The sequence below is a fragment of the Nanorana parkeri genome, unplaced genomic scaffold (assembly GCF_000935625.1).
Source record: "Nanorana parkeri isolate BGI_ZX_2015 unplaced genomic scaffold, ASM93562v1 scaffold266, whole genome shotgun sequence".
Classification (NCBI taxonomy): domain Eukaryota; kingdom Metazoa; phylum Chordata; class Amphibia; order Anura; family Dicroglossidae; genus Nanorana; species Nanorana parkeri.
This window is the reverse complement of record NW_017306534.1, coordinates 335,586-358,210: the sequence shown is the minus strand read 5'-3', so window position 1 is coordinate 358,210 and position 22,625 is coordinate 335,586. Positions and strand designations below refer to the sequence as shown.

At 42.4% G+C, this 22,625-nt stretch overlaps 1 protein-coding gene across 1 annotated transcript in view; it reads right to left on the bottom strand.

The window, feature by feature from the left end:
• IGF1R (insulin like growth factor 1 receptor) overlaps positions 1 to 22,625 on the bottom strand; it is a 175,690-nt gene that overhangs the window by 49,633 nt on the left and 103,432 nt on the right. Inside the window, exons 2-4 of the mRNA XM_018557091.1 lie at positions 5,162 to 5,471; positions 4,260 to 4,399; positions 323 to 467 (exon numbers count right to left, since the gene is read on the bottom strand). Coding sequence (XP_018412593.1) covers positions 323 to 467; positions 4,260 to 4,399; positions 5,162 to 5,471 — 595 coding nt within the window. The remainder of the gene's footprint in view (positions 1 to 322; positions 468 to 4,259; positions 4,400 to 5,161; positions 5,472 to 22,625) is intronic.

Genomic DNA, 22,625 nt, shown 5'->3' with positions numbered 1-22,625 from the left:
TAATTTACTATCGCAATCTGAGTTGTATGCTACAATGTGTGTTTTTGCATTACTTGAAATACATTTCCATAAAGAAATTTTGTAAACGAAAAGAAAAACAATAGTGATGTGTTGGTGTTAAAAGCTAAAAAGGCAGCAAATATATGCCATTCGTAGGTAATTCCATCCAAACAATTAATTTGGACATTTAGGGTTCTGTTTATTACAGTAATATGCATGATAAAAAACAAACAGGCACAATGGTGCAACAAACTGTTCACCATCTGCCTGTCTAATGGCTTCTGACACAAAGTTTTTGGTAAAAGATTGGCTGTAGACTAACCCATCAGTAAGGTTCTCTCCATTGATGTAACGCAGACTTTTCAGGAAAGACAGGGAAACCAGAGCATGAGAGTGGCGGATTTTCACATAGCCAGTCACCGTCTCTATGAGACCCATAAAGTTCTCCAGCTCTGCAGCAATGTTTTCTGCAACAAGACAAGAAAAGGGTGAGACAACAACATTCTAATTACACCCCAAAACACATTTACTTCACCCAACATTCTGACATTGGTCCATCTGATTACAATTCTTGAGTCAACATTTAATCGTCTGTCCAGATTGGTTGATCAGGGTTTGACATGTATGTCTAAAGAATAATTAAAGACTATACAAGGGAAGTCATTCACATACATTTTCTGTCAACGTAGAGAAAAACCTGCATGTAACACCAAATATATTAATATCTATTTACCATCAAGGTGCAAAAAAGAGCAGTGAGGACATACAAAGTGCACTAACCTATGGCAACCAGTCAAACTTCAGTTTACTAATGTCTGATCCAAAAACAGAAATTCTATTTGGTTGCTATTGGTTACTGAAGTTCACACAGTACTCTTTACATAATGTTTTCACCGGTGGATCAGTTTTATTGTAAGTTCTTTGTTATAGGTTTGTATCAAAGAAACCCAAAAGCTTTTATGTATATGCGTGGAAAATAGAAAGGCCTAGTACTTTGTCCAGTTGTGATTGCCCTGTGAATACTGTTGCCATAATAAAGAGTATCGGCAGATGTTTTATATTTGTTTGAAATTAGAAATAGTCTGTAAAACAAAGAGCGCCTTGTTCCTGCACCTTTATCACACCTCATTTAACCGCTTACCTTTTGGCTGAATGATACAGCCTTGGTTGTTTGGCAGTGAGCTCACTGCTGAGTTGCAGGGGTTAGTGTAGAGTCTGCAGCTAGATTTGGACAAAGTTACAGATGGAGTATATCACAGCCGTGTGATTCTGGAGGAAGCTTTAATAATTCATGCGGCCCTAGACTGCAACTGCTGGCGCAGCTTGTGCCAAAAGAGAGGCTGCTGAAAGCTCAGGACCTGTTACTGGCATCCACGTGGAGTATTCTTGGAAACGCGGGCAGATCCATAGAGGACTTATGAATGGGAGTTTAACAGCATCCTTTCCCAATGCTGTACCTGTCACTGAGTCAGAGGCTGGCGGGGGTTTAATCACACGCACATTTTGCTGCATTTTTTACCCAATATTCTAATTTTAAAGCACCAAATCAGTGCCCAAAGCAAGAACTAGCCTTCTTGGAGAGGTTTCACTTTTTTATACTAATGAACTGAACATAGTAAGGATGACATTTCTTTACATTAATTCTGTGGCTTTTATTTCTTCTTGAAGCATCAGGAAACCTAAAACGCATAGCTTAAGGGCTACTAAAACCGTGTACCAATATATGTCGGTTTCCCCATGCATATCATTTTTCCTCTGAAACACAATACGGTCTGTATTTATTATTTCATTCATCTTATGCCAATGGCCATTTTGGACTAAATTAGACTTAGCAGAAGTTGCCATCTGTGTCACACCCTCTGGAGTCTCTGGGGTTTTTCTCAATCAGAATTACAGGCATCCCCGCAATATTGAACAGCAAAAGAGCCACTGTTAAAGCTTCAAGTAGCGAACCAAATAGCAGAAAAACTACATTTGCTATGTATAATATATTTTTTTAATATAAGGGGTAGATGCACCGATATATCGGCTGGCGAAACATAATCGGCCAAAAATCGCACTTTTGCCAAATGCCGAAAGTGCCATTTTTCATGGCGATATAGCAGTGCATCCATTCTTTCTTTTCTCCCCGCAGAGCGCTGCTCTGTGTCCCATCGGTGAGGAAAGAAACTGTCACAGGCGGCCGAGCGATGTGGGAGGAGAGCGCTGTGAGCGGCCGGTATCTCACCTCCCTGCACCGCTCAGCCTCCTTTCACAGATGAGGAGAGAGGCTGTGTGGGCGAAAACAGCCAGCGTTGTCAGAGGAGGCCGGACGTTAGTGCGGAGTCAGCTGTCAGATCGAGCTCTCCTCCCGCATCGCTCGCTCAGCCTCCTGTGACAGCTGTCAGGATGGAGAGTGGGTACAAACACTCAGTGATCACTGAGTGTTTGTACATAATTGAGGACATAGTATGTTTTCTGTACCCTCAATTATGAATGAATGGGAAGTGATCTACATCACCTCCTGTTCATTCACGATTGTGGTTATAGTAAACATGTATCCTCATGTTATGAATAAATAGGAAAACTCAGTATAGAGGCTTCCTGTTCATTTATAACAGGGGCTGCAGAAAAAGAGATTGAGGACTCTGTGTCCTCAATCTCTTTTTCTATTTTCAAAGGGAAATATCCGGGGTCTGTTTAGACCCCCAATATTTCCCGGAAGCACCTAAAAGTAAAGTAAAGAAAATAAAATGTTTTAAGAAAAATACAAATAAAATGTAAAGAAATGTAAAAGTTTATAAAAAATGAATAAAAATCGATTTTTTTTTAAAATGTGAAAAAGTTAGAAAAAAACATTTTCCGTTTTTGTCCGACATTTTTTTTCATTTCGGTGCACCTCTAATAAGGGGCATGCGTATTAGCAGATTACAAAAGCAAAATCTGCTTGCTCCTTCTCACAATTCTGTAGGTGAGGACTTACGTAGAGGTCTGGGTGAATATCAGAAGGTATCCTATGGTCCTGTAGCTAAGTGTTAGCTCACTATCCACCCCACGTTTGCACTAAAAAGAAGCTGTATGTTTTAAAAACATCGGCATTCAGCAAAAAAAAAAAAAAATTTTTTTTTTTTGTGGCGGCTGTTTGATGCACACTAAAAAAATTCCAGTTGCTTGGTACACACTAAAAAATTGTGTAGCAACTAAATTTATTTGTTTACATCTTGCTGCCGGCCGGTGGCTAGATTCCGCAGTCGGCAGCAGAATGTAATTAATGGGGAGCAATAGCCAGCCTGCTATTAGCTTTTTCAAATGCACCTGCCCACTAAGCAGAGAGGTGGATCTAAGAGAGAACCTTCTCTCTAAGGTACACTCCTCTGCTCAGTGGGCGGGTGCAATAGCCAGACTGCTATTGGCTATTGATATTTGAAATAGCCAATAGCAGTCTGACTATTGATCCCAGCTGTTTACATTCACCTGCCGGCAGCAGAATCTAGCTGGCAGGTGAATGGGGCCGTGGGGGAGTGAAGGGCCACCATGGTGGGTGAGTGGTTGCCTGAGCGTTACTATTAACTCTTAAGCAACCAGAAACTGCAGTTATGAAGAATCTTCCGATCTCCATGGGTGCTGGATAACTGGGAGTTTAGAGTATCTCCCTTCAAGTTTATAACCCATTCCTGGGTAGGCTTTGGCAGCATGGCAGAACTTCAGTATGCCAATATTTCTTGGTCAATGCTGCATGTCACAACACTTTTTATTGGTAGGTTCCACCAACCTGAGTCTAGGTGGAGTGAGCCATGGTGTACCCGGCTGGAATAATCTTGGGTTTAGCACAATGGCTATTAAGAATGCTTAAAATATGCTCTTCATACGAATTAATCACACATGTGAAAGAGCACCTCGACTTCTGTTACGCAAAGGCAAAAGAAGCATAAGAATCAGATCTGATCATGAATTGTATGAAAAGAAATGAACCAATCTAATGAGAAAACCATGATGGGTGGACATAAGGAAACCACAATTGCAGGATATTGGAGTAGAATTGTAAATGAGAGTTATGTCTGTCCAGGGCCTGGAAAATTATTCACCACTTGTTATTAGATCACATCACCACACTGCTGGGACCCACTGATCTTCTCGCCAATGCTTCCAATGGTCCTAAGTGCTTTTAACTGCCTCCTAAGGAAGCTGTACACAGACTATATATTGTCTATCACAAGCCATACTCTGGGTGCATTGTTCACAAACAATATCCCGAGTCTACTTTGTGTTTTGCTACTTACGGCCTTTGCGGATGTTAAGCAACAGGTTTCCTTGCAGCACTGTACATCCTTCCAGCATCTGCGCTGAGGTGACAGAGTCAATGGTCTTCTCCTCGATGCAGACTTTAGGACAATGGCCCTCACAAGGAATGCAGAACATACTGCAAGATAGAGGCAAAACAATGAACCATGAATTCACAAAAATATGAACTTTACATCCCATAAAAGAGAAAAGAAGAAACACATAGTGGAAGAAAAAAAGGAGAAGTGGATAGAAAAGGACAGAGACATTTATGGACAAATGGATACTTCCCCCTAAAACACCTGCAAATGTTTTTCACTGAATTACCGCACTTCAGTGGCCATTATTTATCCATTATACCTGGTATTATTCTGAAAAATCCTGTCAAAGCGAGCTCTTTTTTTTAGGAAACTCAATCTCAAAGCAATACTGTGGCCTGTAAAAGCCAGAGAAACCAAGTCCTTCCAGGTGTCTGTCTGCATTCTCAGTTTATTATGCAAATACTGACAACAGCTTGTGTCATGGCCCATCTCTTCTCTCCACCCCATACCACCCTGTTGGCCAGTTAGGTCACTTTACACATTTTATGGCCAACAGGTGGGTTTAGGGGGTAGGCCAAAGTAGGAACATGCATGTTCCAGAAATGATGCAAGTAGGCACCTCGAGGGAGCCAGTGTCACAGTCTACAAGCAAGCATTAACTCTGTAGGTAGTAAACTAAATCAGGACCAGAAAGCAAACATGGTAAGTAGGAATGTATTATTTAGGTTCTGCTGACCAGAAGTTGCACTGGGCAAAATTAATCAGATGTATACACTACAGCCACGTAGGCATTCCAAATTTGCGTAAATGAAATAGAAACTTTTGTCGAAGGGTCATCACACAGAAACAGACAAGGTTACCTTTGATTTTCATTCACTCTGTATCCTGATGGACATTCGTCCACACACTCCCCTTTGTGGAGGATAAACCGGTTTGGTGCATTATATATCGTGTGCATGTTGGCACATTCTTCCAAAGTGATGCAACGCCATCCCTGAAAGCTGTAGGTGTTCTCAGGACAGCTTGGGACACATCTGCGTTCGTGGTAGAAGTGTTGACAAGCCACACAGGCGCTATCGTTGTGTGTAGCAGTACAGCTTCCCAGGCATTCCGGATGGCAACAGTCGCCCTCGTCTGTACAGGCAAGTCTCCCACACTCGCTTGGGCACACTGCGGAGACAAAAATGAAAAAGAATCTATAAGAGACAGAACTACCCCATTCAGTTTTAAAAGAGTCTAAAGCATATAACCATTGGGATTATTCAGCTCAAGATTTTACCACAAAAATGTTCTTGTTAAATTGCATCTAGTGCAGGGAAATGTTTATACCAGATACAGTATTAGATTTGTATCTCTGTACAGTTTTCCAGCAAATCCAGAGTGTTGTGGTTTCGCTCTTACTCTGCTCTCCTTCCTATTATCACACTTATGTGCCCTAGTGGTTTGGGCCACACATAAAATGACATCATGCTCTATCCCCTGTGAAGTTCTATTTCCCTTGTTAATAGGCTGCATTCCCAACATATTGCATCATGAGATTTAAAGCCCAACACCAATCAAAACCTTGTTTTCCAGATAGAGAAGATAAGAGTTAGAACCTCTGTCATGTTTTTTTTTCTCTTTTGTGGTGAACCCAACCTTGTGTGTCCTGATATCAGAGGCATAAAAATATGCAGACCATATGAGGGGAAATCTCAGCAATAAATATTGTCAGAAGTTCTAACCCTTTCCCACTGTACTAAAAAGAAAATGATTTGGCTGAGCTTTATAGGAGAATTGTACTGACCGAAATATTTCCACTGCTGACCTCCTGCAAATGCTAGTTGCCTAGTTATCAGGTAAGCCCTTTAACTACTCAAATCTAAGGAAATTGTACAGGTGAAACTCAAATAATTATAATATCGTGCAAAAGTAATTGCAGTAAGTGCTGCAAAAGGGGCCCAAACCAAGTACTGAGTACATATGCATGCTTGTACTTTTCAGAGGTCCGATATTGTTCTATGTACAATCCTTGTTTTATTGATTGCATGTAATAATCTACTTTTTTGAGGTTGTGGATTTGGGGTTCTTGGGGTTTTCATGAGCTGTAAGCCATAATCATCACAATTATGACAAATCACGGCTTGAATTATCTTGCTTTGCATGTAATGAGTCTATCTCATATATTAGTTTCACCTTTTAAGTTGCATTAGTGAAATAAATGAACTTTGCACGATATTCTAATTATTCGAGTTTCACCTGTATAACAAATTCAGCTTGTGGCCTCCTGAACACTGACTTTTAGCATTATCACACGTATCAAAGCAGTGTTTCTCACACACACACACGGACAACTACATGTGATGTTGGAGTTTTGGTGCCTGAAGCCCAAACATGCGTTGGAGCTTGAACCGCAGCCCCCATTTACCTTTGTGGTGAATCAAGGCTGTAATGTGGTTTGGAGGAAAAGCTGCATGAATGCCTTTTGTCTTACATACTCCAAACACCACTATCATTTCACAGTGAAAGCCACAACTATATATTAGCTCATCTGAAGAATGCAGACTGCAACAATGTTTTGTACAACCTCTACAGATATCATGTATGAGTTAAAGCATCCATAGTTGTTAAATGATCTTCATCCGATTTGCCCAATCAGGTAATAAACATACAGTCTAAGTTAGCAGATAAAGTTGTGATGAATTTTAAAGTTGTGGAAGTTGTAATGAATTTTACTGACTCGTCTCTACTGTTACCCCAAGAATACAAGTGCCACAGTATCTGCTCAGCACATACATGTGGTAAGAACTTGCATTCACTACCCAAGTGCCACCTAATGTCTATGGTCATCAACCCCCACCACCCCAAAGCAAAAAAAGATATCTAAATAATGGTAGACGATCCCTGGATGCACGATCAATGAGTCCAGGGAGAGTAATTGATTCCTAACCGCATGTGATCATACATCATATGATTACATGTGGTGTGCCAGCATTCAAATGCATTGGCTGACACCCGATCATTAACTTGAATGGATGATAGCGGCCGTTTGTAAATGGCAGATTTGGGATCCCTGTTGCAGGAAATTTCAAGTTCCTGACACAGGAATCTCTAACCGCACCAAAAATATAGGTGTGAATGGAGCCTAAATTAGTATAAACAAGCACACACAACCTCTAGATATTAGGTGATTGCTATCTGTCTGCTGAGTCTTCTTGCGCGCACCCCCAGAGCCGTAACACTAACCAGTACCGATCTATGAAGAATTTTAGAAAAACTCAGTCGGCAGTGAAAGAATGTCTATGGTCAGCTTCGGTATTTTCTTTATTCTTCATTGTGTAAGTACATTTCAGCAGAATAAATTAAACCAAGCAGCCAGGGTTTAAAGCAAAATCCGCTGTGGAACACATGGTATGAATGACCCCAAAGTGTGTTCCACTTCCCTTATGCAAGCATAATTATACATAATGAAGGACAGATGAGGGAACGTCACAACGAGAAGTATTACAGGGCCAAAAATCATGGCTACCTACCTCCCTGAAAAAGTGTAAAACCGAGGAGCGGGATGCAAGTACCCAGCCACCTCAATATACAATGTAGGCAACAGAAGGTCTGCAATGTGAAGAGAGCCTGTCACAACAGAAATACAGGAGCTGACTCTGCTGACCTGTTTTTTGAAGATGAAAACCCAGGAGCTGACAAGCTCCTTGCTTCATTACCAAAATCAGACCTAAAATTAAAAATGAAATTAACTTTAGATCCTCTTGGAGCCAACATTAGAAAAAAAAGCAGTCCAACTCCCCAATGTACTCTCTCCCAGTATGATATCAAACCAGCTTGTTTCCCTCAGACATACTGTGAAGGGATGGCAGATTCTTCCACTGTTTAGGAACCAGTCTATATAATATGGAAGAGAGCGGTCACTTTTAGGTAGCAAGAAAACCTAAAACAGATTTTTTTTTACAAATGACAAAAAAACACTGACCCTGCATGCAGATGATAAAGGTTTCTAAAAAAAAATTGGTCTGAACGAGGGTGCCAATACTCCAATGCTGATACAATATGGGAACACTGACGGGGGAATTGATCAAAGCTGGAGCAAACAGAATCTGGAGCAGTTGCCTGTGGCAACCAATCAGCATCTCTTCTTAGTTTGCCCAGGTAAAATGTGAAAATGAAAGAAAAGCTGATTGGCTGCAGCGCAAATCTGCTCCAGATTTGGTCTGCTCCAGTTTTAATAAATTCCCCCATAGGAGTTCTTACAAACCATTTCTTCGCACTATACATTTTTTTTTTTTTTTAAGCATGTCGTTTTTTATTGAGTTTTTAGTGCAGATACATATGAAAAAGACATCCTAGTAACCCGGTTCACTCACAGTATAGTAGAGATCAGGTGTTATACACGGTTACCGATTTATGCAGGTCAACAAAGAAGATAAAACAACTATGACATTATCAAAAAGTCATTATAGCTCGAACTATACATTTTAACAGGCCATGGAATTGTCAACAATTGACTTCGTCGGTGATGGTCAACAAGGGCCTGAATTCAAATCAGTCTTGGAATATGGCAAGTTGGCACCTTAAAATAGAACAATCAGACCCTCTGATGTTTTTTCTGGATCATTCAAATCCACTATTAAGTATATATCGGGTTATCACAGTTACTACCTATGAAGCATGAGGGGGCTGTCTTGAGTTATCTATTGGTCACTGTTATAGCAGCAGATGATAATTCAATTTGGAGAAGATATTAAATCTGCTAAATCCTTTACAATGCTGGTCATAAGAGGTCCAGCAACGTAATTGTTTGTTGCATTACAGAATGATACTGTTGCAAGACGGAGGTGAAATTAAAGTATGGCGCGCATGCCCCCCTGAAGTAGACACACAGACAGGATATTTATTGCAGTAAGTGCACATAGCTTGTAGCTAATAGCGATAATCCTCAGACACAAGTAGATGGAAATGCAGAGTTTCTGCAGGCTGAAATCATTTACAGAACGCACTGCCAAGTGTACAAACAGCCCAAACAGAGATAATCAGCCAGTAAGGGAAGGCTCCTGGCATGTCTGTTTGCTATTCTCCAAAAACCATGGCCCACAGCCCAACGGGCAAACCTGTAAGCTGCCAGGAGTAGGAGGAATCCCTTTAAAGAGAAAAAAAACACTCCTCTTGTAAAATTTCACATAATCCTTCCTACTCAACAGGCAGCAGACCGGTGAAAGGCAAAGAATTGCCACAAGCACAAGCTATGCAACTGGCCATTTCTGCTGTGGATGCTCCTGCTCTATTCGAGGTCAGGGTTATGGCTTGTATACACATAGAAAGATTTCTAAATCCGTCTTTATTCAAAGAGCACAATTTTTAAGCATGTCAGATATTTTTCAACCAAGAGGCAGAACTAATCAAGTGCCTATCCCTTGTAAAACTGTTACTTATTCAGAAGTTTGGTCAGTTTTCCTGTTTTAATGACACCACCCCTTTCCCCATGTAGCATTTGGGAAGCCCACCTACATATTTATAATTGCAACTACAGCACTAATTCGCCAAAATCACAACAAACATCTTGTCAGAGGCATGGTTTATATTGGGGTGAACTGTAGTGGGCAGCACAGTGGCTTAGTGGTTGGCGCTTCTGCCTTGCAGCACTGAGGGGTCCCCAGTCCGTATCCTGGCCAAGACACCATCTGCAAGGAGTTTGAATGTTCTCCCTGTGTTTGTGTGTGGGTTTCCTCCAGGTACTCCAGTTTCCCCCCACACTCCAAAGGTGGTTAATTGGCTCCAATCTAAAATCAAACCTGTGTGCATCATAGGGGACCTTCGATTGTAAGCTCGTTGATGGCAGGGACTGATGCGAATATGCAATATGTAAAGTGCTGTGTAAATGATCAGCGCTGTATAGATGGCAATAATAAATAAAATAAATAGTAGGGCAGCTCACAGAAGATACAAGGTCATCAGGATTGCACACAACCTCTGAATACAGCAAAAGGTGTATGCTGAACAAAATAGTTTTTGAGGAGGAAAAACAATCTGATCAATTAATCAACCACTGGGTCCTGATCAGCGTAATGTTTGTTACTTGTTCAATTCTTAAAGATATATCTTAGGGCAGGGGTGCCCACAAGGTCGATCGCGATCTACCAGTCGATCCCGTAGCGATCACTGGTAGATCACCATGTCCTCTCCTCATAGGTGTTTTTTCGTTGGTAGATCTCAATGAGCTCGTCATTTGAAAAGTAGATATCCAGACGAAAAATAGTGGGCGCCCCTGTCTTAGGGTGTCAAGAATGCTAAGATGATATGTAGTTGTGTTGTAAAAAAATCAAGCATGTGTTTCATTCACAGAATGATTCATAAAGTACTGTGCGCATATATACATTAATAACTTAATTAGGGCATATAACAGTAAACCAATAATATTCAATACACCAGCTGTTTGGTTGCTTTGGGGCTCGAAAGAATGATGGGAGGACTGTCAGGAGCAGGAGGAAATCTACCATATGACTGACGGGTCATGTGACCGGCCTCTACTTCTAGCAGCGAGTACTCTTGTCAATTAAGAGAACATACCACAGGACATCGCAGTCTCCACACTATTCGCTCTACATTTTATGGATATGAATTTGAACAGGCTTCTAAGCATATATTTATATAGGGCAATTACCAAAAATCTGCCTTGTGAAAGGAAACATGGATGCTACTACTGCGGACCTCTCCTGCTGAAAGTGCTAGCTTCAGACAAAAAGTTTTCTTTAGCTCTTGGCGCTAATGGCTCGTAGCTGAACAATCCACTTGCTGTTGCACACTCAAAGTTTTCAACAGTTTATCACAGTTCTTCACACAGACTTGAGGGGCTGCTCATCCAAGGCTCTGGGGCTTCCACCACGAACATAGAAAACAAAAGGGAACAGAGCGCCACCTCCGTGTGTAAAATCGTTTATTACAATAAATAAAACAAGGCATAAAGGTACTCACAAACAAAAGTTTTCATGAGGCTTTAACAACAAACGAGAGGCCACACTGTCTGTTAACCCAACCTGGTATCCCCCCGATTATGTAACACGGTAGCCTTCGGTCACATCACCGTCCACTGACCGCAGTCAGACAAGATTGACGCGTTTCAGGGGCAAGCCCCCTTCATCAGAATCATCTTGATTGAATCTTGATTGACGGTGATGTGACCGAAGGCTACCGTGTTACATAATCGGGGGGATACCAGGTTGGGTTAACAGACAGTGTGGCCTCTCGTTTGTTGTTAAAGCCTCATGAAAACTTTTGTTTGTGAGTACCTTTATGCCTTGTTTTATTTATTGTAATAAACGATTTTACACACACGGAGGTGGCGCTCTGTTCCCTTTTGTTTTCTATGAAAGTGCTAGCTGCCTGGTTGCTATGTTGACATCTGAATTGAATACTTTGAGCTCCTGAGCTGTAAAACGTGTGTAGTTTTTGCTTTCCATTGGCCAATTCTTCTATGGGGGAGAGTTGACTGGTAAGGTTGGGCTTTCTTGTTTTGCTATGTATATCATTTTAAGAATCCAAGAAACAATTTGGCAGCAAAAAGGGGGCCACCAGAGGCCATCAGAGGCAAACTTGCACTGACTCCTCTGCAGCTGTCATTTCCCAGAGACACAAATTGCCATTCATTCTTTCAAGCCTCAGCATCCTATTTCAATGGACAGAACACAAAACAAGCCCCCACGCAGGAAGGGTGCGCCTCTCACTGGCATCTCACAGTGTGTTGTGTCTTGATAACAGAGCAGCTCTGTTCCTGCACGTGCCCTGCACTGATGCATCAATAGATGTACGCTGTGCTCTGCTAATATTTGCACTTCGATATACTGTTTGTAAGCAATGAAAGAACCTTGTACAACACAATTCAACAATTGTTTACACAGAACTACACAGCAGGACACTGCAAATTCAAGGCTGTTCAGTGAAGAAGCGCAACACTTGTGTGAAAAGATACTTTTTATGTTACTGTACATTTGTTAGTCATTTTATTATTTTTCAAACTGTTAAAAGAGAACTAAAGCCAAACTTTTTTTTTTGGGGGGGGGGGGGGTGGGCTTTAGGGTGCATTCACACCAAAAATCGGAAGGAAATCGCAAGTTACCGAAGTGTCCATTGACTTGCAATTGTACCTTCCGATATCCTTCCAATCCAGTGCATTGTGATCCGTTTCAATGGATGTTAATGGAAGAGCACTGGAAAATGAATGGGCGTGAATGGAGCTAGGTCACACCAATGCCTTGCTTGTGTTGCAATCCATTTTTCAATGGATGTTAATGGAAGGGCACCAGAAGATGAACGGGTGTGTGAATGGGGCACTGGATCCGTTGCGTTACGCTGTGCTGAAGAAAAAAAAAAAAGAACATGCACTACTTTTTCAGTGCAACGTAACAACAGATCCGGGATGAACTAGACACAATCACACCCATTCATTTTTCTGTTGAAAAATGTATCACAGCGGATCCGGTGTGAATGGGCACATAGTCCTCTTTTGGGTCACAGATGTACATTTACAATGTCTCCCTGTGACCCAAAGTCAGCATTTATCAGACTACTGCCCGATAGCCATGCAGAGCTGGGAAAGATCTCGACAATATTGTCAGGATCCACCCTGCTGACTGATTGACAGCTGGCTGTGAGTCTCTAGAGCCAGAACCAGCTGTGCCCACCCCCTCTCATCTGTCCCTCCAATGAGCGCTGGAGGAACAGAGAGAGGGCAGAATCCCTGAGGGTAGCGGTGACTGACAGTCATTACTCCCATTAGGGAGAAGACAATGAGCTGAGCAATCAGTGGTTTGTGATCGCTCAGTTCTCAATCTATAGAGACAGCATGTGACACCTGCTTTATAATAAGGAGGAGTACATTTTACTCTCCCAATACTTCTCCTTTAAGGGGCAAACAATCCAAAGCATATACATTATAGTAGATGCTAATAATCAGAACCACACACCAACTTTTTCTCCACTGTGGCTGTGAGATCTCTACATTCACTTTCCCGGTCTCCTCACCTGTCACACTAACCATTCATTACATAAGAAGTGATTGTTTAGCTATCAATGCCTTAAGAAATGGAAAATGCCTATATCTTGCAAAGAAAAAGAAAACAAAATATATATATTTTTTTTTTCTTTGCAAGATATAGGCATTTTCCATTTCTTAAGGCATTGATAGCTAAACAATCACTTCTTATGTAATCACTTCTTATGTAATCACTTCTTATGTAATCACTTCTCACCGATATCCAGAAGGCTGCTGGGGATGCCGAAATCACTGTAGTGGTCCAGGCTACATACAATGATATCTCTGACAAAGGCTCCAGAGGCTTCCCATCTGCACTCTGAGCATGGGGAGTCGCTTGCATGGCACCACCGCCATTCAGAGAACGTCTTGTATTTTTAATCAATGAATACAAGACATGCTCTGATAGGACAAAGTGTTGGGGGCGGGGGGGATGACCTCGCAATCTCCTTGTCCATTTAGAGAACACCTTGCATCCACTGAATAAGATACAAGGCAATTTCTGAATGGCGGCAATCGTGAGCAAGTGACTTACTGCGTTCAGTTGTCAGAGGGGAAGTGGCTGGAGCTGCACCCGGAAGATTGTGGTTCTTACTATATGTAGCCCAGACTGCTACAGTGATTTTCAACATCCCCAACAATGCTCAGGATATCAGATATGGATACTTACATCGAGCCAAGCTGGACAAAATGGATAATTCCTGGAGTTTCACTTTAAATACGCCAAAAGATTCTACAACTGAGCAAGAACAAAACGCACTGGAAATGACATACCAGACTGCAACCACGTGGAAATAAGGCTTTTGCCTTTGAAAGACATTGCTTTCCTGCAATAAGAATGAAACAGAGAATCTGATTGGTTGCTTTAGTAACAAGATGTATCTATTTTCTGTATTAAATTTGGAGTCTGTAGGGCCGATTAAGCAAAAAAAACAAAAAATACGAAAGAAATGCAGCAATTCTATTTCCCATAGCAACTGGATTTGACCAAAAGTGATGGAAGACAAAACAAGGAATCTGTTACGGGCAACAAGCATGGCTTTTCATAAATCAGCCCTCAAGTGTTATGACCTGCAGTAGTTTATCATGTGTGCCGAGCAGAAAAACGTAATGCTGCGCTTACCCCTCAAAAACTGTTAACACTTAAAAAGCGATCAGGCAAAGCAGACACGACGGCATGCTGTGCTGTTTGTATATACCTTATAAGTGTAAAACTGCCACTGCACTACCATGACTAACATGTGTGGAATTGAGGGCGCAGAATATTCTATATTTATAGCTCATCCTGCTTGTGCTTATGGCCTATTTCCACTCCTGCTTACTATACACAGAGCTATTTGAGGCATTGTATGCTCCCTAAACAGCGTGGATGGATTTCCTAACAAGGCAGGTCTGTGTCCCGCAGGAACAAACCTCAAGCTGTCTGGTGCAGAGAAAGAGGGCCAAAATCAGAGGGGAGAGAGGCCCCTTGCCCTGCGGTTTTGGCAGTTATTCTGAAAACTGGCGTTGGTTATGAGTTTTGGGCAATTACATGCCTAGCTGATGTCAGACGTGTGTATCAATGCTTCTGACACAGTGGGCAAGCTCATAGCAGGCACCAGTTGGAAGCTTTGCTCTGGGAGGTTACAGTAGCGCATGCCACAGGATTTCACGTGTCTCTCAGTCTCCGGGAGAACTGAAATGATTCTGTGTTCCCAGGATGTGAACTCCTCTACAGGGGAATCATTGCAAACCCAGAAAAACATGTTTTCAACCCCTGTGATTCATGAGTGGCCTAAAATGCACCGTCAAGGGGCCGCCTTTAAGCACACACACAAAGTATTCCCAAGCTATAAAAGGTAATATTTAGATTGCAAGCTGCTCTGCCCAGGCACAAGTAATAGTAAAGGACATTTATAAACAGAAGCCGATACGGCATAAAGCAGCCGCACAGAATTATATCTCATCTAGTATATTTTGCTTAAAAAAAAAAAAGCAAAACAGACTGCTATTGGCAATGGAGAATCCTTTCAGGTTATTTAAAAACAAGAGAAATTATCTGAGAACTAGAAACAAAAGTTATGCGTCCAGTTCACTTTCTCCAGAGTTTAGATGTACACGTTGCTGTGCGTTTAAGCACATTTAGAGTTTCTAATCGGACCCTGGACGCACAGAATTCTATTTTCTCTAAACGCAGCAGAGCGGAACTGACCTAAACGCATATAAACGTTCAGTTTGAATGATACCAATGAAATCATTACATGAATTTATCAATGTCCTCTAAACCCATATTTGTGAATACCAGTGTGAAGGGGTCCTAAAAAACAGTGTTTTAATACAAATCTTCTGTAGTGAATGATGGGGAGGATCAAGAGTGCGTTCAGCCTCTGGAACGCAACCCAGCCGGCTCACTTTTCCCTTGGTTTAGAAAGATCTTATCCATTCTCTCACTTCCTGATGTATCTCTAGAACAGGAAGTGAAGGGAAATCTTCCCAACTAGACACAGAAAAAAAAGGTTGTGGTTAGAGATGCAGTTTAAGTACTTACTAGGTTACCAACTAGGAACAAGCACACATCTATGTACTCAAAGATAATTGAAATTAGCATGACTGCCAGGGAACTTGCATTTTCAGAAGGGAAAGCCCAGCACCGGCTGTTTCAGAAGTGCGTTCCAGCGCGTTCAGGCCTCTGGAACGCAACCCAGCCGGCTCACTTCGTCTTGGGGCGGGAGGGGGCATGGCGGTGCATTGAACTCAATGGCACCACAGTCACGCCCCCCGGCACCCAAACGCGTGGCACATTAGTGACTGCGTTCCAGTCCAGTGCGATCGGCAAAAAATAGTGCATGCAGCCGGCCGGGTTGAGTTCAAGAGGCCGAACGCGCTGGAACGCACTCTTGGTGTGACAGGGCCCTTAGACTCTGAACAGGATTAAGTGCTTGTTTTCACCGCATCCTCCGAGCTGGCTTGATCTTAGACTAATCCCCGGAGTGTCTCTCCCCTCCACTGCAGCAGTCTAAGGTCCTGTGAGTCATCATGTTCTCTACACAATGTATAGGATGTGAGGACACCAAGGTACATACCATCGCTGCAGTAGAGGGGGAGACAGGCTAGAGGGAGCGCTGTCATAGCTGTCAGGCTCAGAGGATTGGGTGAGTATAACTTTTCTATTTTCCCACTAGATGAAAATGAGAGGTTAACCCTTGCAGGCCCAAAGTTTATTCTGCTTATAATTTGCCTTCATTGGTTCCTCTTCTACACCCAACAACATGCCAATGTCATTTTTTAATTATAACCCTTATTTTAGACCCAGTGATATATTCACTGGATCTCTGTGCTTCTCTATGCAATGCAGGCAGAGCATGGAAGTGGGAGGGGCCGTTAAGGTGTTGTACATCCTTCATGAAAACATTACAGCACCCTGTCTCAGTATTCCTCACATGAGCCCTAAGTCCAGATTCAAGCAGTGAGCTGACCCTTTGGGAGGAGGTATACAAATATCTTGACTGGGATAAGGGGGGTCACTCTGGAGAAGTGGGCCTTCCTGGGCAGACGCACCCTAGGTAATGTCCACATATGATGCTGAGCCTCCATGATTCAATGAACTGAAATCCTATGATTTGAAGGGGTGGACCAGGGACAGTAATGATAGGTAGGAAAAAGATAGATGATGCTGAATGTCCTCCAGTCAGGAAATTAGGAAGTCCCCAATTCACCTGTTGCAAACAGTGTGCAGTGAAATCAAGCAATCTTAGTACAGCAAAGGAGCTGTGCAACTGTGCAAGACTGAAGGTAAAGCCGGAGTTCAGCTGTAGATACTTGATCTATTAATTTCTTAAATTCATAAACTGTGCATATCTGTAAACAGCCGGTGCTGGGCTTTCCCTTCTGAAAATGCAAGTTCCCTGGCAGTCATGCTACTTTCAATAATCTTTGAGTACATAGATGTGTGCTTGTTCCTAGTCGGTAACCTAGAAAGTACTTAAACTGCATCTCTAACCACAACCTTTTTTTTCTGTGTCTAGTTGGGAAGATTTCCCTTCACTTCCTGTTCTAGAGATACATCAGGAAGTGAGAGAATGGATAAGATATCTTTCTAAACCAAGGGAAAAGTGGTGCATTATCAGGTGGCGGCTGCCTAAACCAGTAAGACCCCGTTCACATTGAGCGATTTATCGCACGGTAATTCCTGCGATATCGCAGCAAATTACTGCGCGATATCGCGCTCCAATGCAATCCAATGGGGTAAAGGGTCCTGCTGTCGCGGGTCGTGTGTCGCTACAGCAGGACCCTTTTTGGAGCGGATTTAGCCGCGATTTAAATGCTCAATGCAAGCTTGAACGCGACATCGCACAGCAAATCTCGCAATGTCGCGCGATTTGCATATCGCGCAGTGGGAACGGGGCCTAAGAGACAGCTGGCTCCTGACAACGTTGGCATCGTAGGACCTGGCACGTGACGCAGCGGATCCTAGTACAACAATGCTGGACTTGCTAAACCTGGCCAAACACCAGAAGAATTTCGTTTGAGAAAATTTGTTCTTAAAACATTCCACTTTCTTATAGCTGATAGGGTCAAATCGATGATCAGTTTCCACCGCAGTGATGAAAAAAGTTCAAGGGGCAGGATGGAAAATTGAAGTGAATGTGGTTTTCCTTTGGGAAACTCCATTTGTTTCTAAACTGAATGTTAAGTCGAAAAGGAAATCAAATAAAACTGACATTTGTGAAGTCTCTGATGGCATTATCGCATGCTCCAGAAAGATCCTTTGTATTATTATTATACTGGATTTATATAGCGCCAACTGTTTGCACAGCGCTTTACAATATAAGGAAGACATTACAAATCACAATACAAATCAAGACAAGATGGTAAGGAGGGCCCTGCCCCTGAGGGCTTACAATCTAAAAGGGAGGGGCAAGTGATACATGAGGAGGGGGCTGTGTGGGGAGGAATTGTTTTGAGAACGTGATGGTTCAGGGGTTAGGTTGAGGTGGGATAAGCTTCCCTAAAGATATGAGTCTTAAGTGATCGCCGAAAGACAGTCAGATAGACGGACAGGTTGGGGTAAGGAATTCCAAAGAATGGGATATACTCTAGAGAAGTCCTGGAGGCGAGCATGGGAGGAGATGACGAGGGAGTTAGAGAGCCGGGGGTCTTGGGAGGAGCGTAGGGGACGGTTAGGGTGATACTTTAAAACAAGGTTGGAGATATAGCCAGGGGCAGAGTTGTGGATGGTTTTGTAAGTCGTTGAGAATATTTTGAATTTTATCCTTTGGCTGATTGGAAGCAAGTGCAGGGATTGGCAGAGAGGGGTGGGGGATGGAATCCAGTGCAGGGATTGGCAGAGGGGGGCAGGGGATGGAATCCAGTGCAGGGATTGGCAGAGAGGGGCGGGGGATGAAAGCCAGTGCAGGGATTGGCAGAGAGGGGCAGGGGATGGAATCCAGTGCAGGGATTGGCAGAGGGGGGCAGGGGATGAAAGCCAGTGCAGGGATTGGCAGAGAGGGGCGGGGGATGGAATCCAGTGCAGGGATTGGCAGAGGGGGGTTGCAGACAATGGGCGGTTGGTTAGGTGGATGAGCCTAGCAGCAGCATTCATGATAGACTGAAGGGGGAATAGCCTGTGTAGAGGTTCGTTGTATGAATGTTTGTTCGGCAATCTACCAATGTATGGCCAGCATAAACGGGCATAACACCAGCAGGGGGAAAAACCCATTGGGGGGTGAAGTTCCCCTTTAAATCTTCTCTCATACATGCCAAGAAACACGAATCACCCTAGAGGCAGCCATTTTGTTAAATATGCAATACATTTCATACAAGTCACCTCATGCAACAGCAAGTGAGCCGATAACTTTCTTCTCATGATCCACACTTCACCTCGCAAACTGGATTCAATCAGATGAATGGAATGCAGCGAGAGGCTGGTAAATAATTCCTAAAAGGCTATAGCTGGCAAAATAACAAAGGCAAACTGCAGCTACGCCAATCGAAAATAATATGGCCGGGTGTGTCTGCAGTTATAACAATGACTCAAGATGTTTCCAAAGCTTGATATTACAGTTGCAGGTCACTTAAGGCAGAAGAAAAACAAAATGAATTTAACACTATTTTAGTCTAAGGGTGTCTGTAAAATCTTCCAATAAATTGCTGCTTCCATCTTACTGACCCATAAAACATAAGCTGCAAACATCAGGGAAAAGAAAACTAGAAACCACAAAAATATTGTATAATATTATACTACAAGGCTGAAAACAAACCCAGAGCGCTCTATATATAGATCCTGCAATGCACACAAAGTTAGTTTAGCTGCAGAGAAGCCATTAGCGTTTCCCTAGTTAGAAAACAAAGCCGTGGTCGTAGCGCGGTGTATACGACGCACAAGTGGAGAGAGCAGATATTTGGGCTGGGGGGGAGACGCTGCTGCACTTATTGTGGGACACAGTCAGGGGTTTTGATGGGAAGCTGAAGTGACTGATTTCTCCAAGGCTCAGCAAAGCATCCTAAAGCAATTGTTCCAGACTGCCAGGATGAACCGTCTCTCCAGTTAGTTGTCTGCCACAAACAATCCACACTGACTCATTTCCCAATCCTGCAGAAAACATTTTGGCCTTAAAGGAAAGGGGAGGGGGCAAGACACAAGAAGAAAATGTCCATCTCTCATCCCTGAGACCTGCAATTTTGTAAGACAAAACACCAGTACAAACCTACCAAGTAAATGAAACAGTGGATACAATCACAGCTCAGTTTCTCATTTATTATAGTGCCCTTTGCATGCATTTTATAGATCATGCCATGCATCCCTACGAAAGCAGCACTTGCTGCAAGCCACACTACTCAGGACCCATTCATTGCACAGCTTTGCGCTAAACGTGCGGGATAGCGTGTTTAATAGACTTCACATAGCGTGCAGCACTGTGCACTAGCTTCATTAACATTCATTTTATGGCTCTCCAACGCACCTCCATGTGGCCAAGCTTGGAGCACAGTACTGCTTAACCGATTAATCGAACTCAATAATCGGCTAACTAATCGATTTTGAAAATAATCGTTAGCTGCAGCTCTAACTGCAATACCACGCACTGCGTTGTGGTCTGGTGAAGGAGAGTAGTACATGCACAACATTTACTGCCCCACAATGCGCACGGTATTATGGTACCACACATTGCAGTTCAAGCATGGCCCACAGTACTACATGCTAACTGCTCCGTGCAATTGTGTACATTAAATACACAGTACAGTGCGTTTAGGGCAACACCATGGTGTGAATGGGCCCTTAACCCTTGGCTTCCAATCTAAGTGCCAATTGTTCGGAGCGCTAACCCATGCCAAGAGAGTAAATTCTATAAGATGAGAAATGTCTTTCACGGTGGAGAGCAGTAAGGCCTCATTCACACTTCCATTGACAAACCTGCAATTTCATGTGTTTAAAGATTTCTAAATGCATGTATTGATTTTTGGGGTTCTGTACAGGTTTTGTGTAAAGCCCGGACGTATACAAATCAATGACAGGCTATGGTTGTATCCGGGTAAATGCTGCTCTGAGCATGTAGTTGCATACAGGTACAGTTGTATACCTCTGAAAGCAGACTGTGTCCTGTGCCGTACATCCGAACCTGTACAGATGACCACACTCGGACCAACGTTTAACAGCGTACAGCGTAAGCCAGCAATTGATTCGTACATTCGGGCTTTAAAGAACACCTGCAGCTCTCGGACGTATCGATCAGGACTCTGTACCCATGTGAAGGATCCCTTAATGGTATAATTCACACACTGCGTTTAGGTGCGTCCAGCTTAGCAGCATTTTAAGCAAATAAAACTTAGTGGTAGATCAGATACTATGAATGTGTCAAATCCCATGGAAACACAAGTACATTTAAACCCAGGAGAAGCTAATCTGTGAAGTAGAGAGTGTTTTTTTTTTTTATATTTCATCATTTCTGCAGCATTTAAATAAACCAAACGCAGGAGGCTTGTGTGAATGTAAGATTGTATACGACTTGGTCTTTCAAGCCTCTGTGTTTGTGCATCTACCAGCTTTAAAATGCAAGCTGCTATGGGTGGAAAAATAAAAATCTCTGACCTAACCACACATAATATACATCGCCATGGCCAAATGGCATCTACATTTAGCTCTGCAGTAAAAGCAAGAACTGGTCATAAATCTGAAACCCAGCAAAGCATCCTGAGCTCTGATCAAGATACCATCAGTCAGTCAGTCAGTGATTGGTTCTGGTTTGGTCTCGTCGATAATGCAGGCATTAGAGATAATTAAAAAAATACATGATTCATATACAGATAGATTACAAGTTGAATATACGAGAGATCTGAAGACATTGGAAATGATTTTCTTAGCAGATGAGCTACAAAGTATATAAATGACTACAGAATGGAAGGAGTTAAACTGATTGCAGTGGTTTAGGGGGTCCACCTTAGAGAGAAACCCCTCCTCCCCTTAAGATAATTAATGTGTAAAAATACATTTCTTTATATTCCAAAATATGAAATCATGCATCTGAAGATTTTAGATTTCAATAAGCAGCCAGCAGGTGGAGCTTTGCTCCTTTTTAGAGTTTTTCAGGCTTATTACAAGTTTGTGGTTTTCAGAGTTCAATAGCTTAAGCAGAAAGTTACACACATCGGTGAATGTGCCCCAACTTCTCCTACAAGGCTTCAGTGTCTGAAAGAAAACTTCTTCCGCTGTGTTCTATACACATTTACAACTTTTATTTGTAAAAAAAATATACATCGCATTCACTTTAAAATTGTAAATAAAATTGATCCCACAGCATTATAGTTTCCATGTCAAACATCTCAGCTTTGGGTAGATACTAGAATTTCTCCAGTGCTCTGGTGATGGGGATTTCACAACTGCACTCATTCTCTTCCTCTTAGGCTTCATTCACACTATGTGCGATTAGATGCTTTTATATGCATTTAAAAGGCTTTTGCAAATCCATATATATGCATCTAATGAATCCCAATTCGTATATTCACACCCGGTGGTGTATAGATGCTTTTGTCTGTGGTCAGTTTTTCTGTGTTTTCAAAAAATAGAAGTCAGGTGCATCTAGGAATGGATGTGAACTTCTTAACACACCAAAGTGCACGTAAACACATTTTGTTGCTAGGATTTGGTACCAGACGCATCTAAACGCATATGCATGTAAATATATTTAAACACTCATCATTTAAACCATCTAGAAGCATAAACACAGCATTTAGCCTGACAGATTTTCCTCTGCAAATAAAGGATAAAAGTGACAAACGTGTTAGTCTCTTGCACATAGGGAGGGGGGGGGGGGGGGGGAGGTAAATTTTTTAAA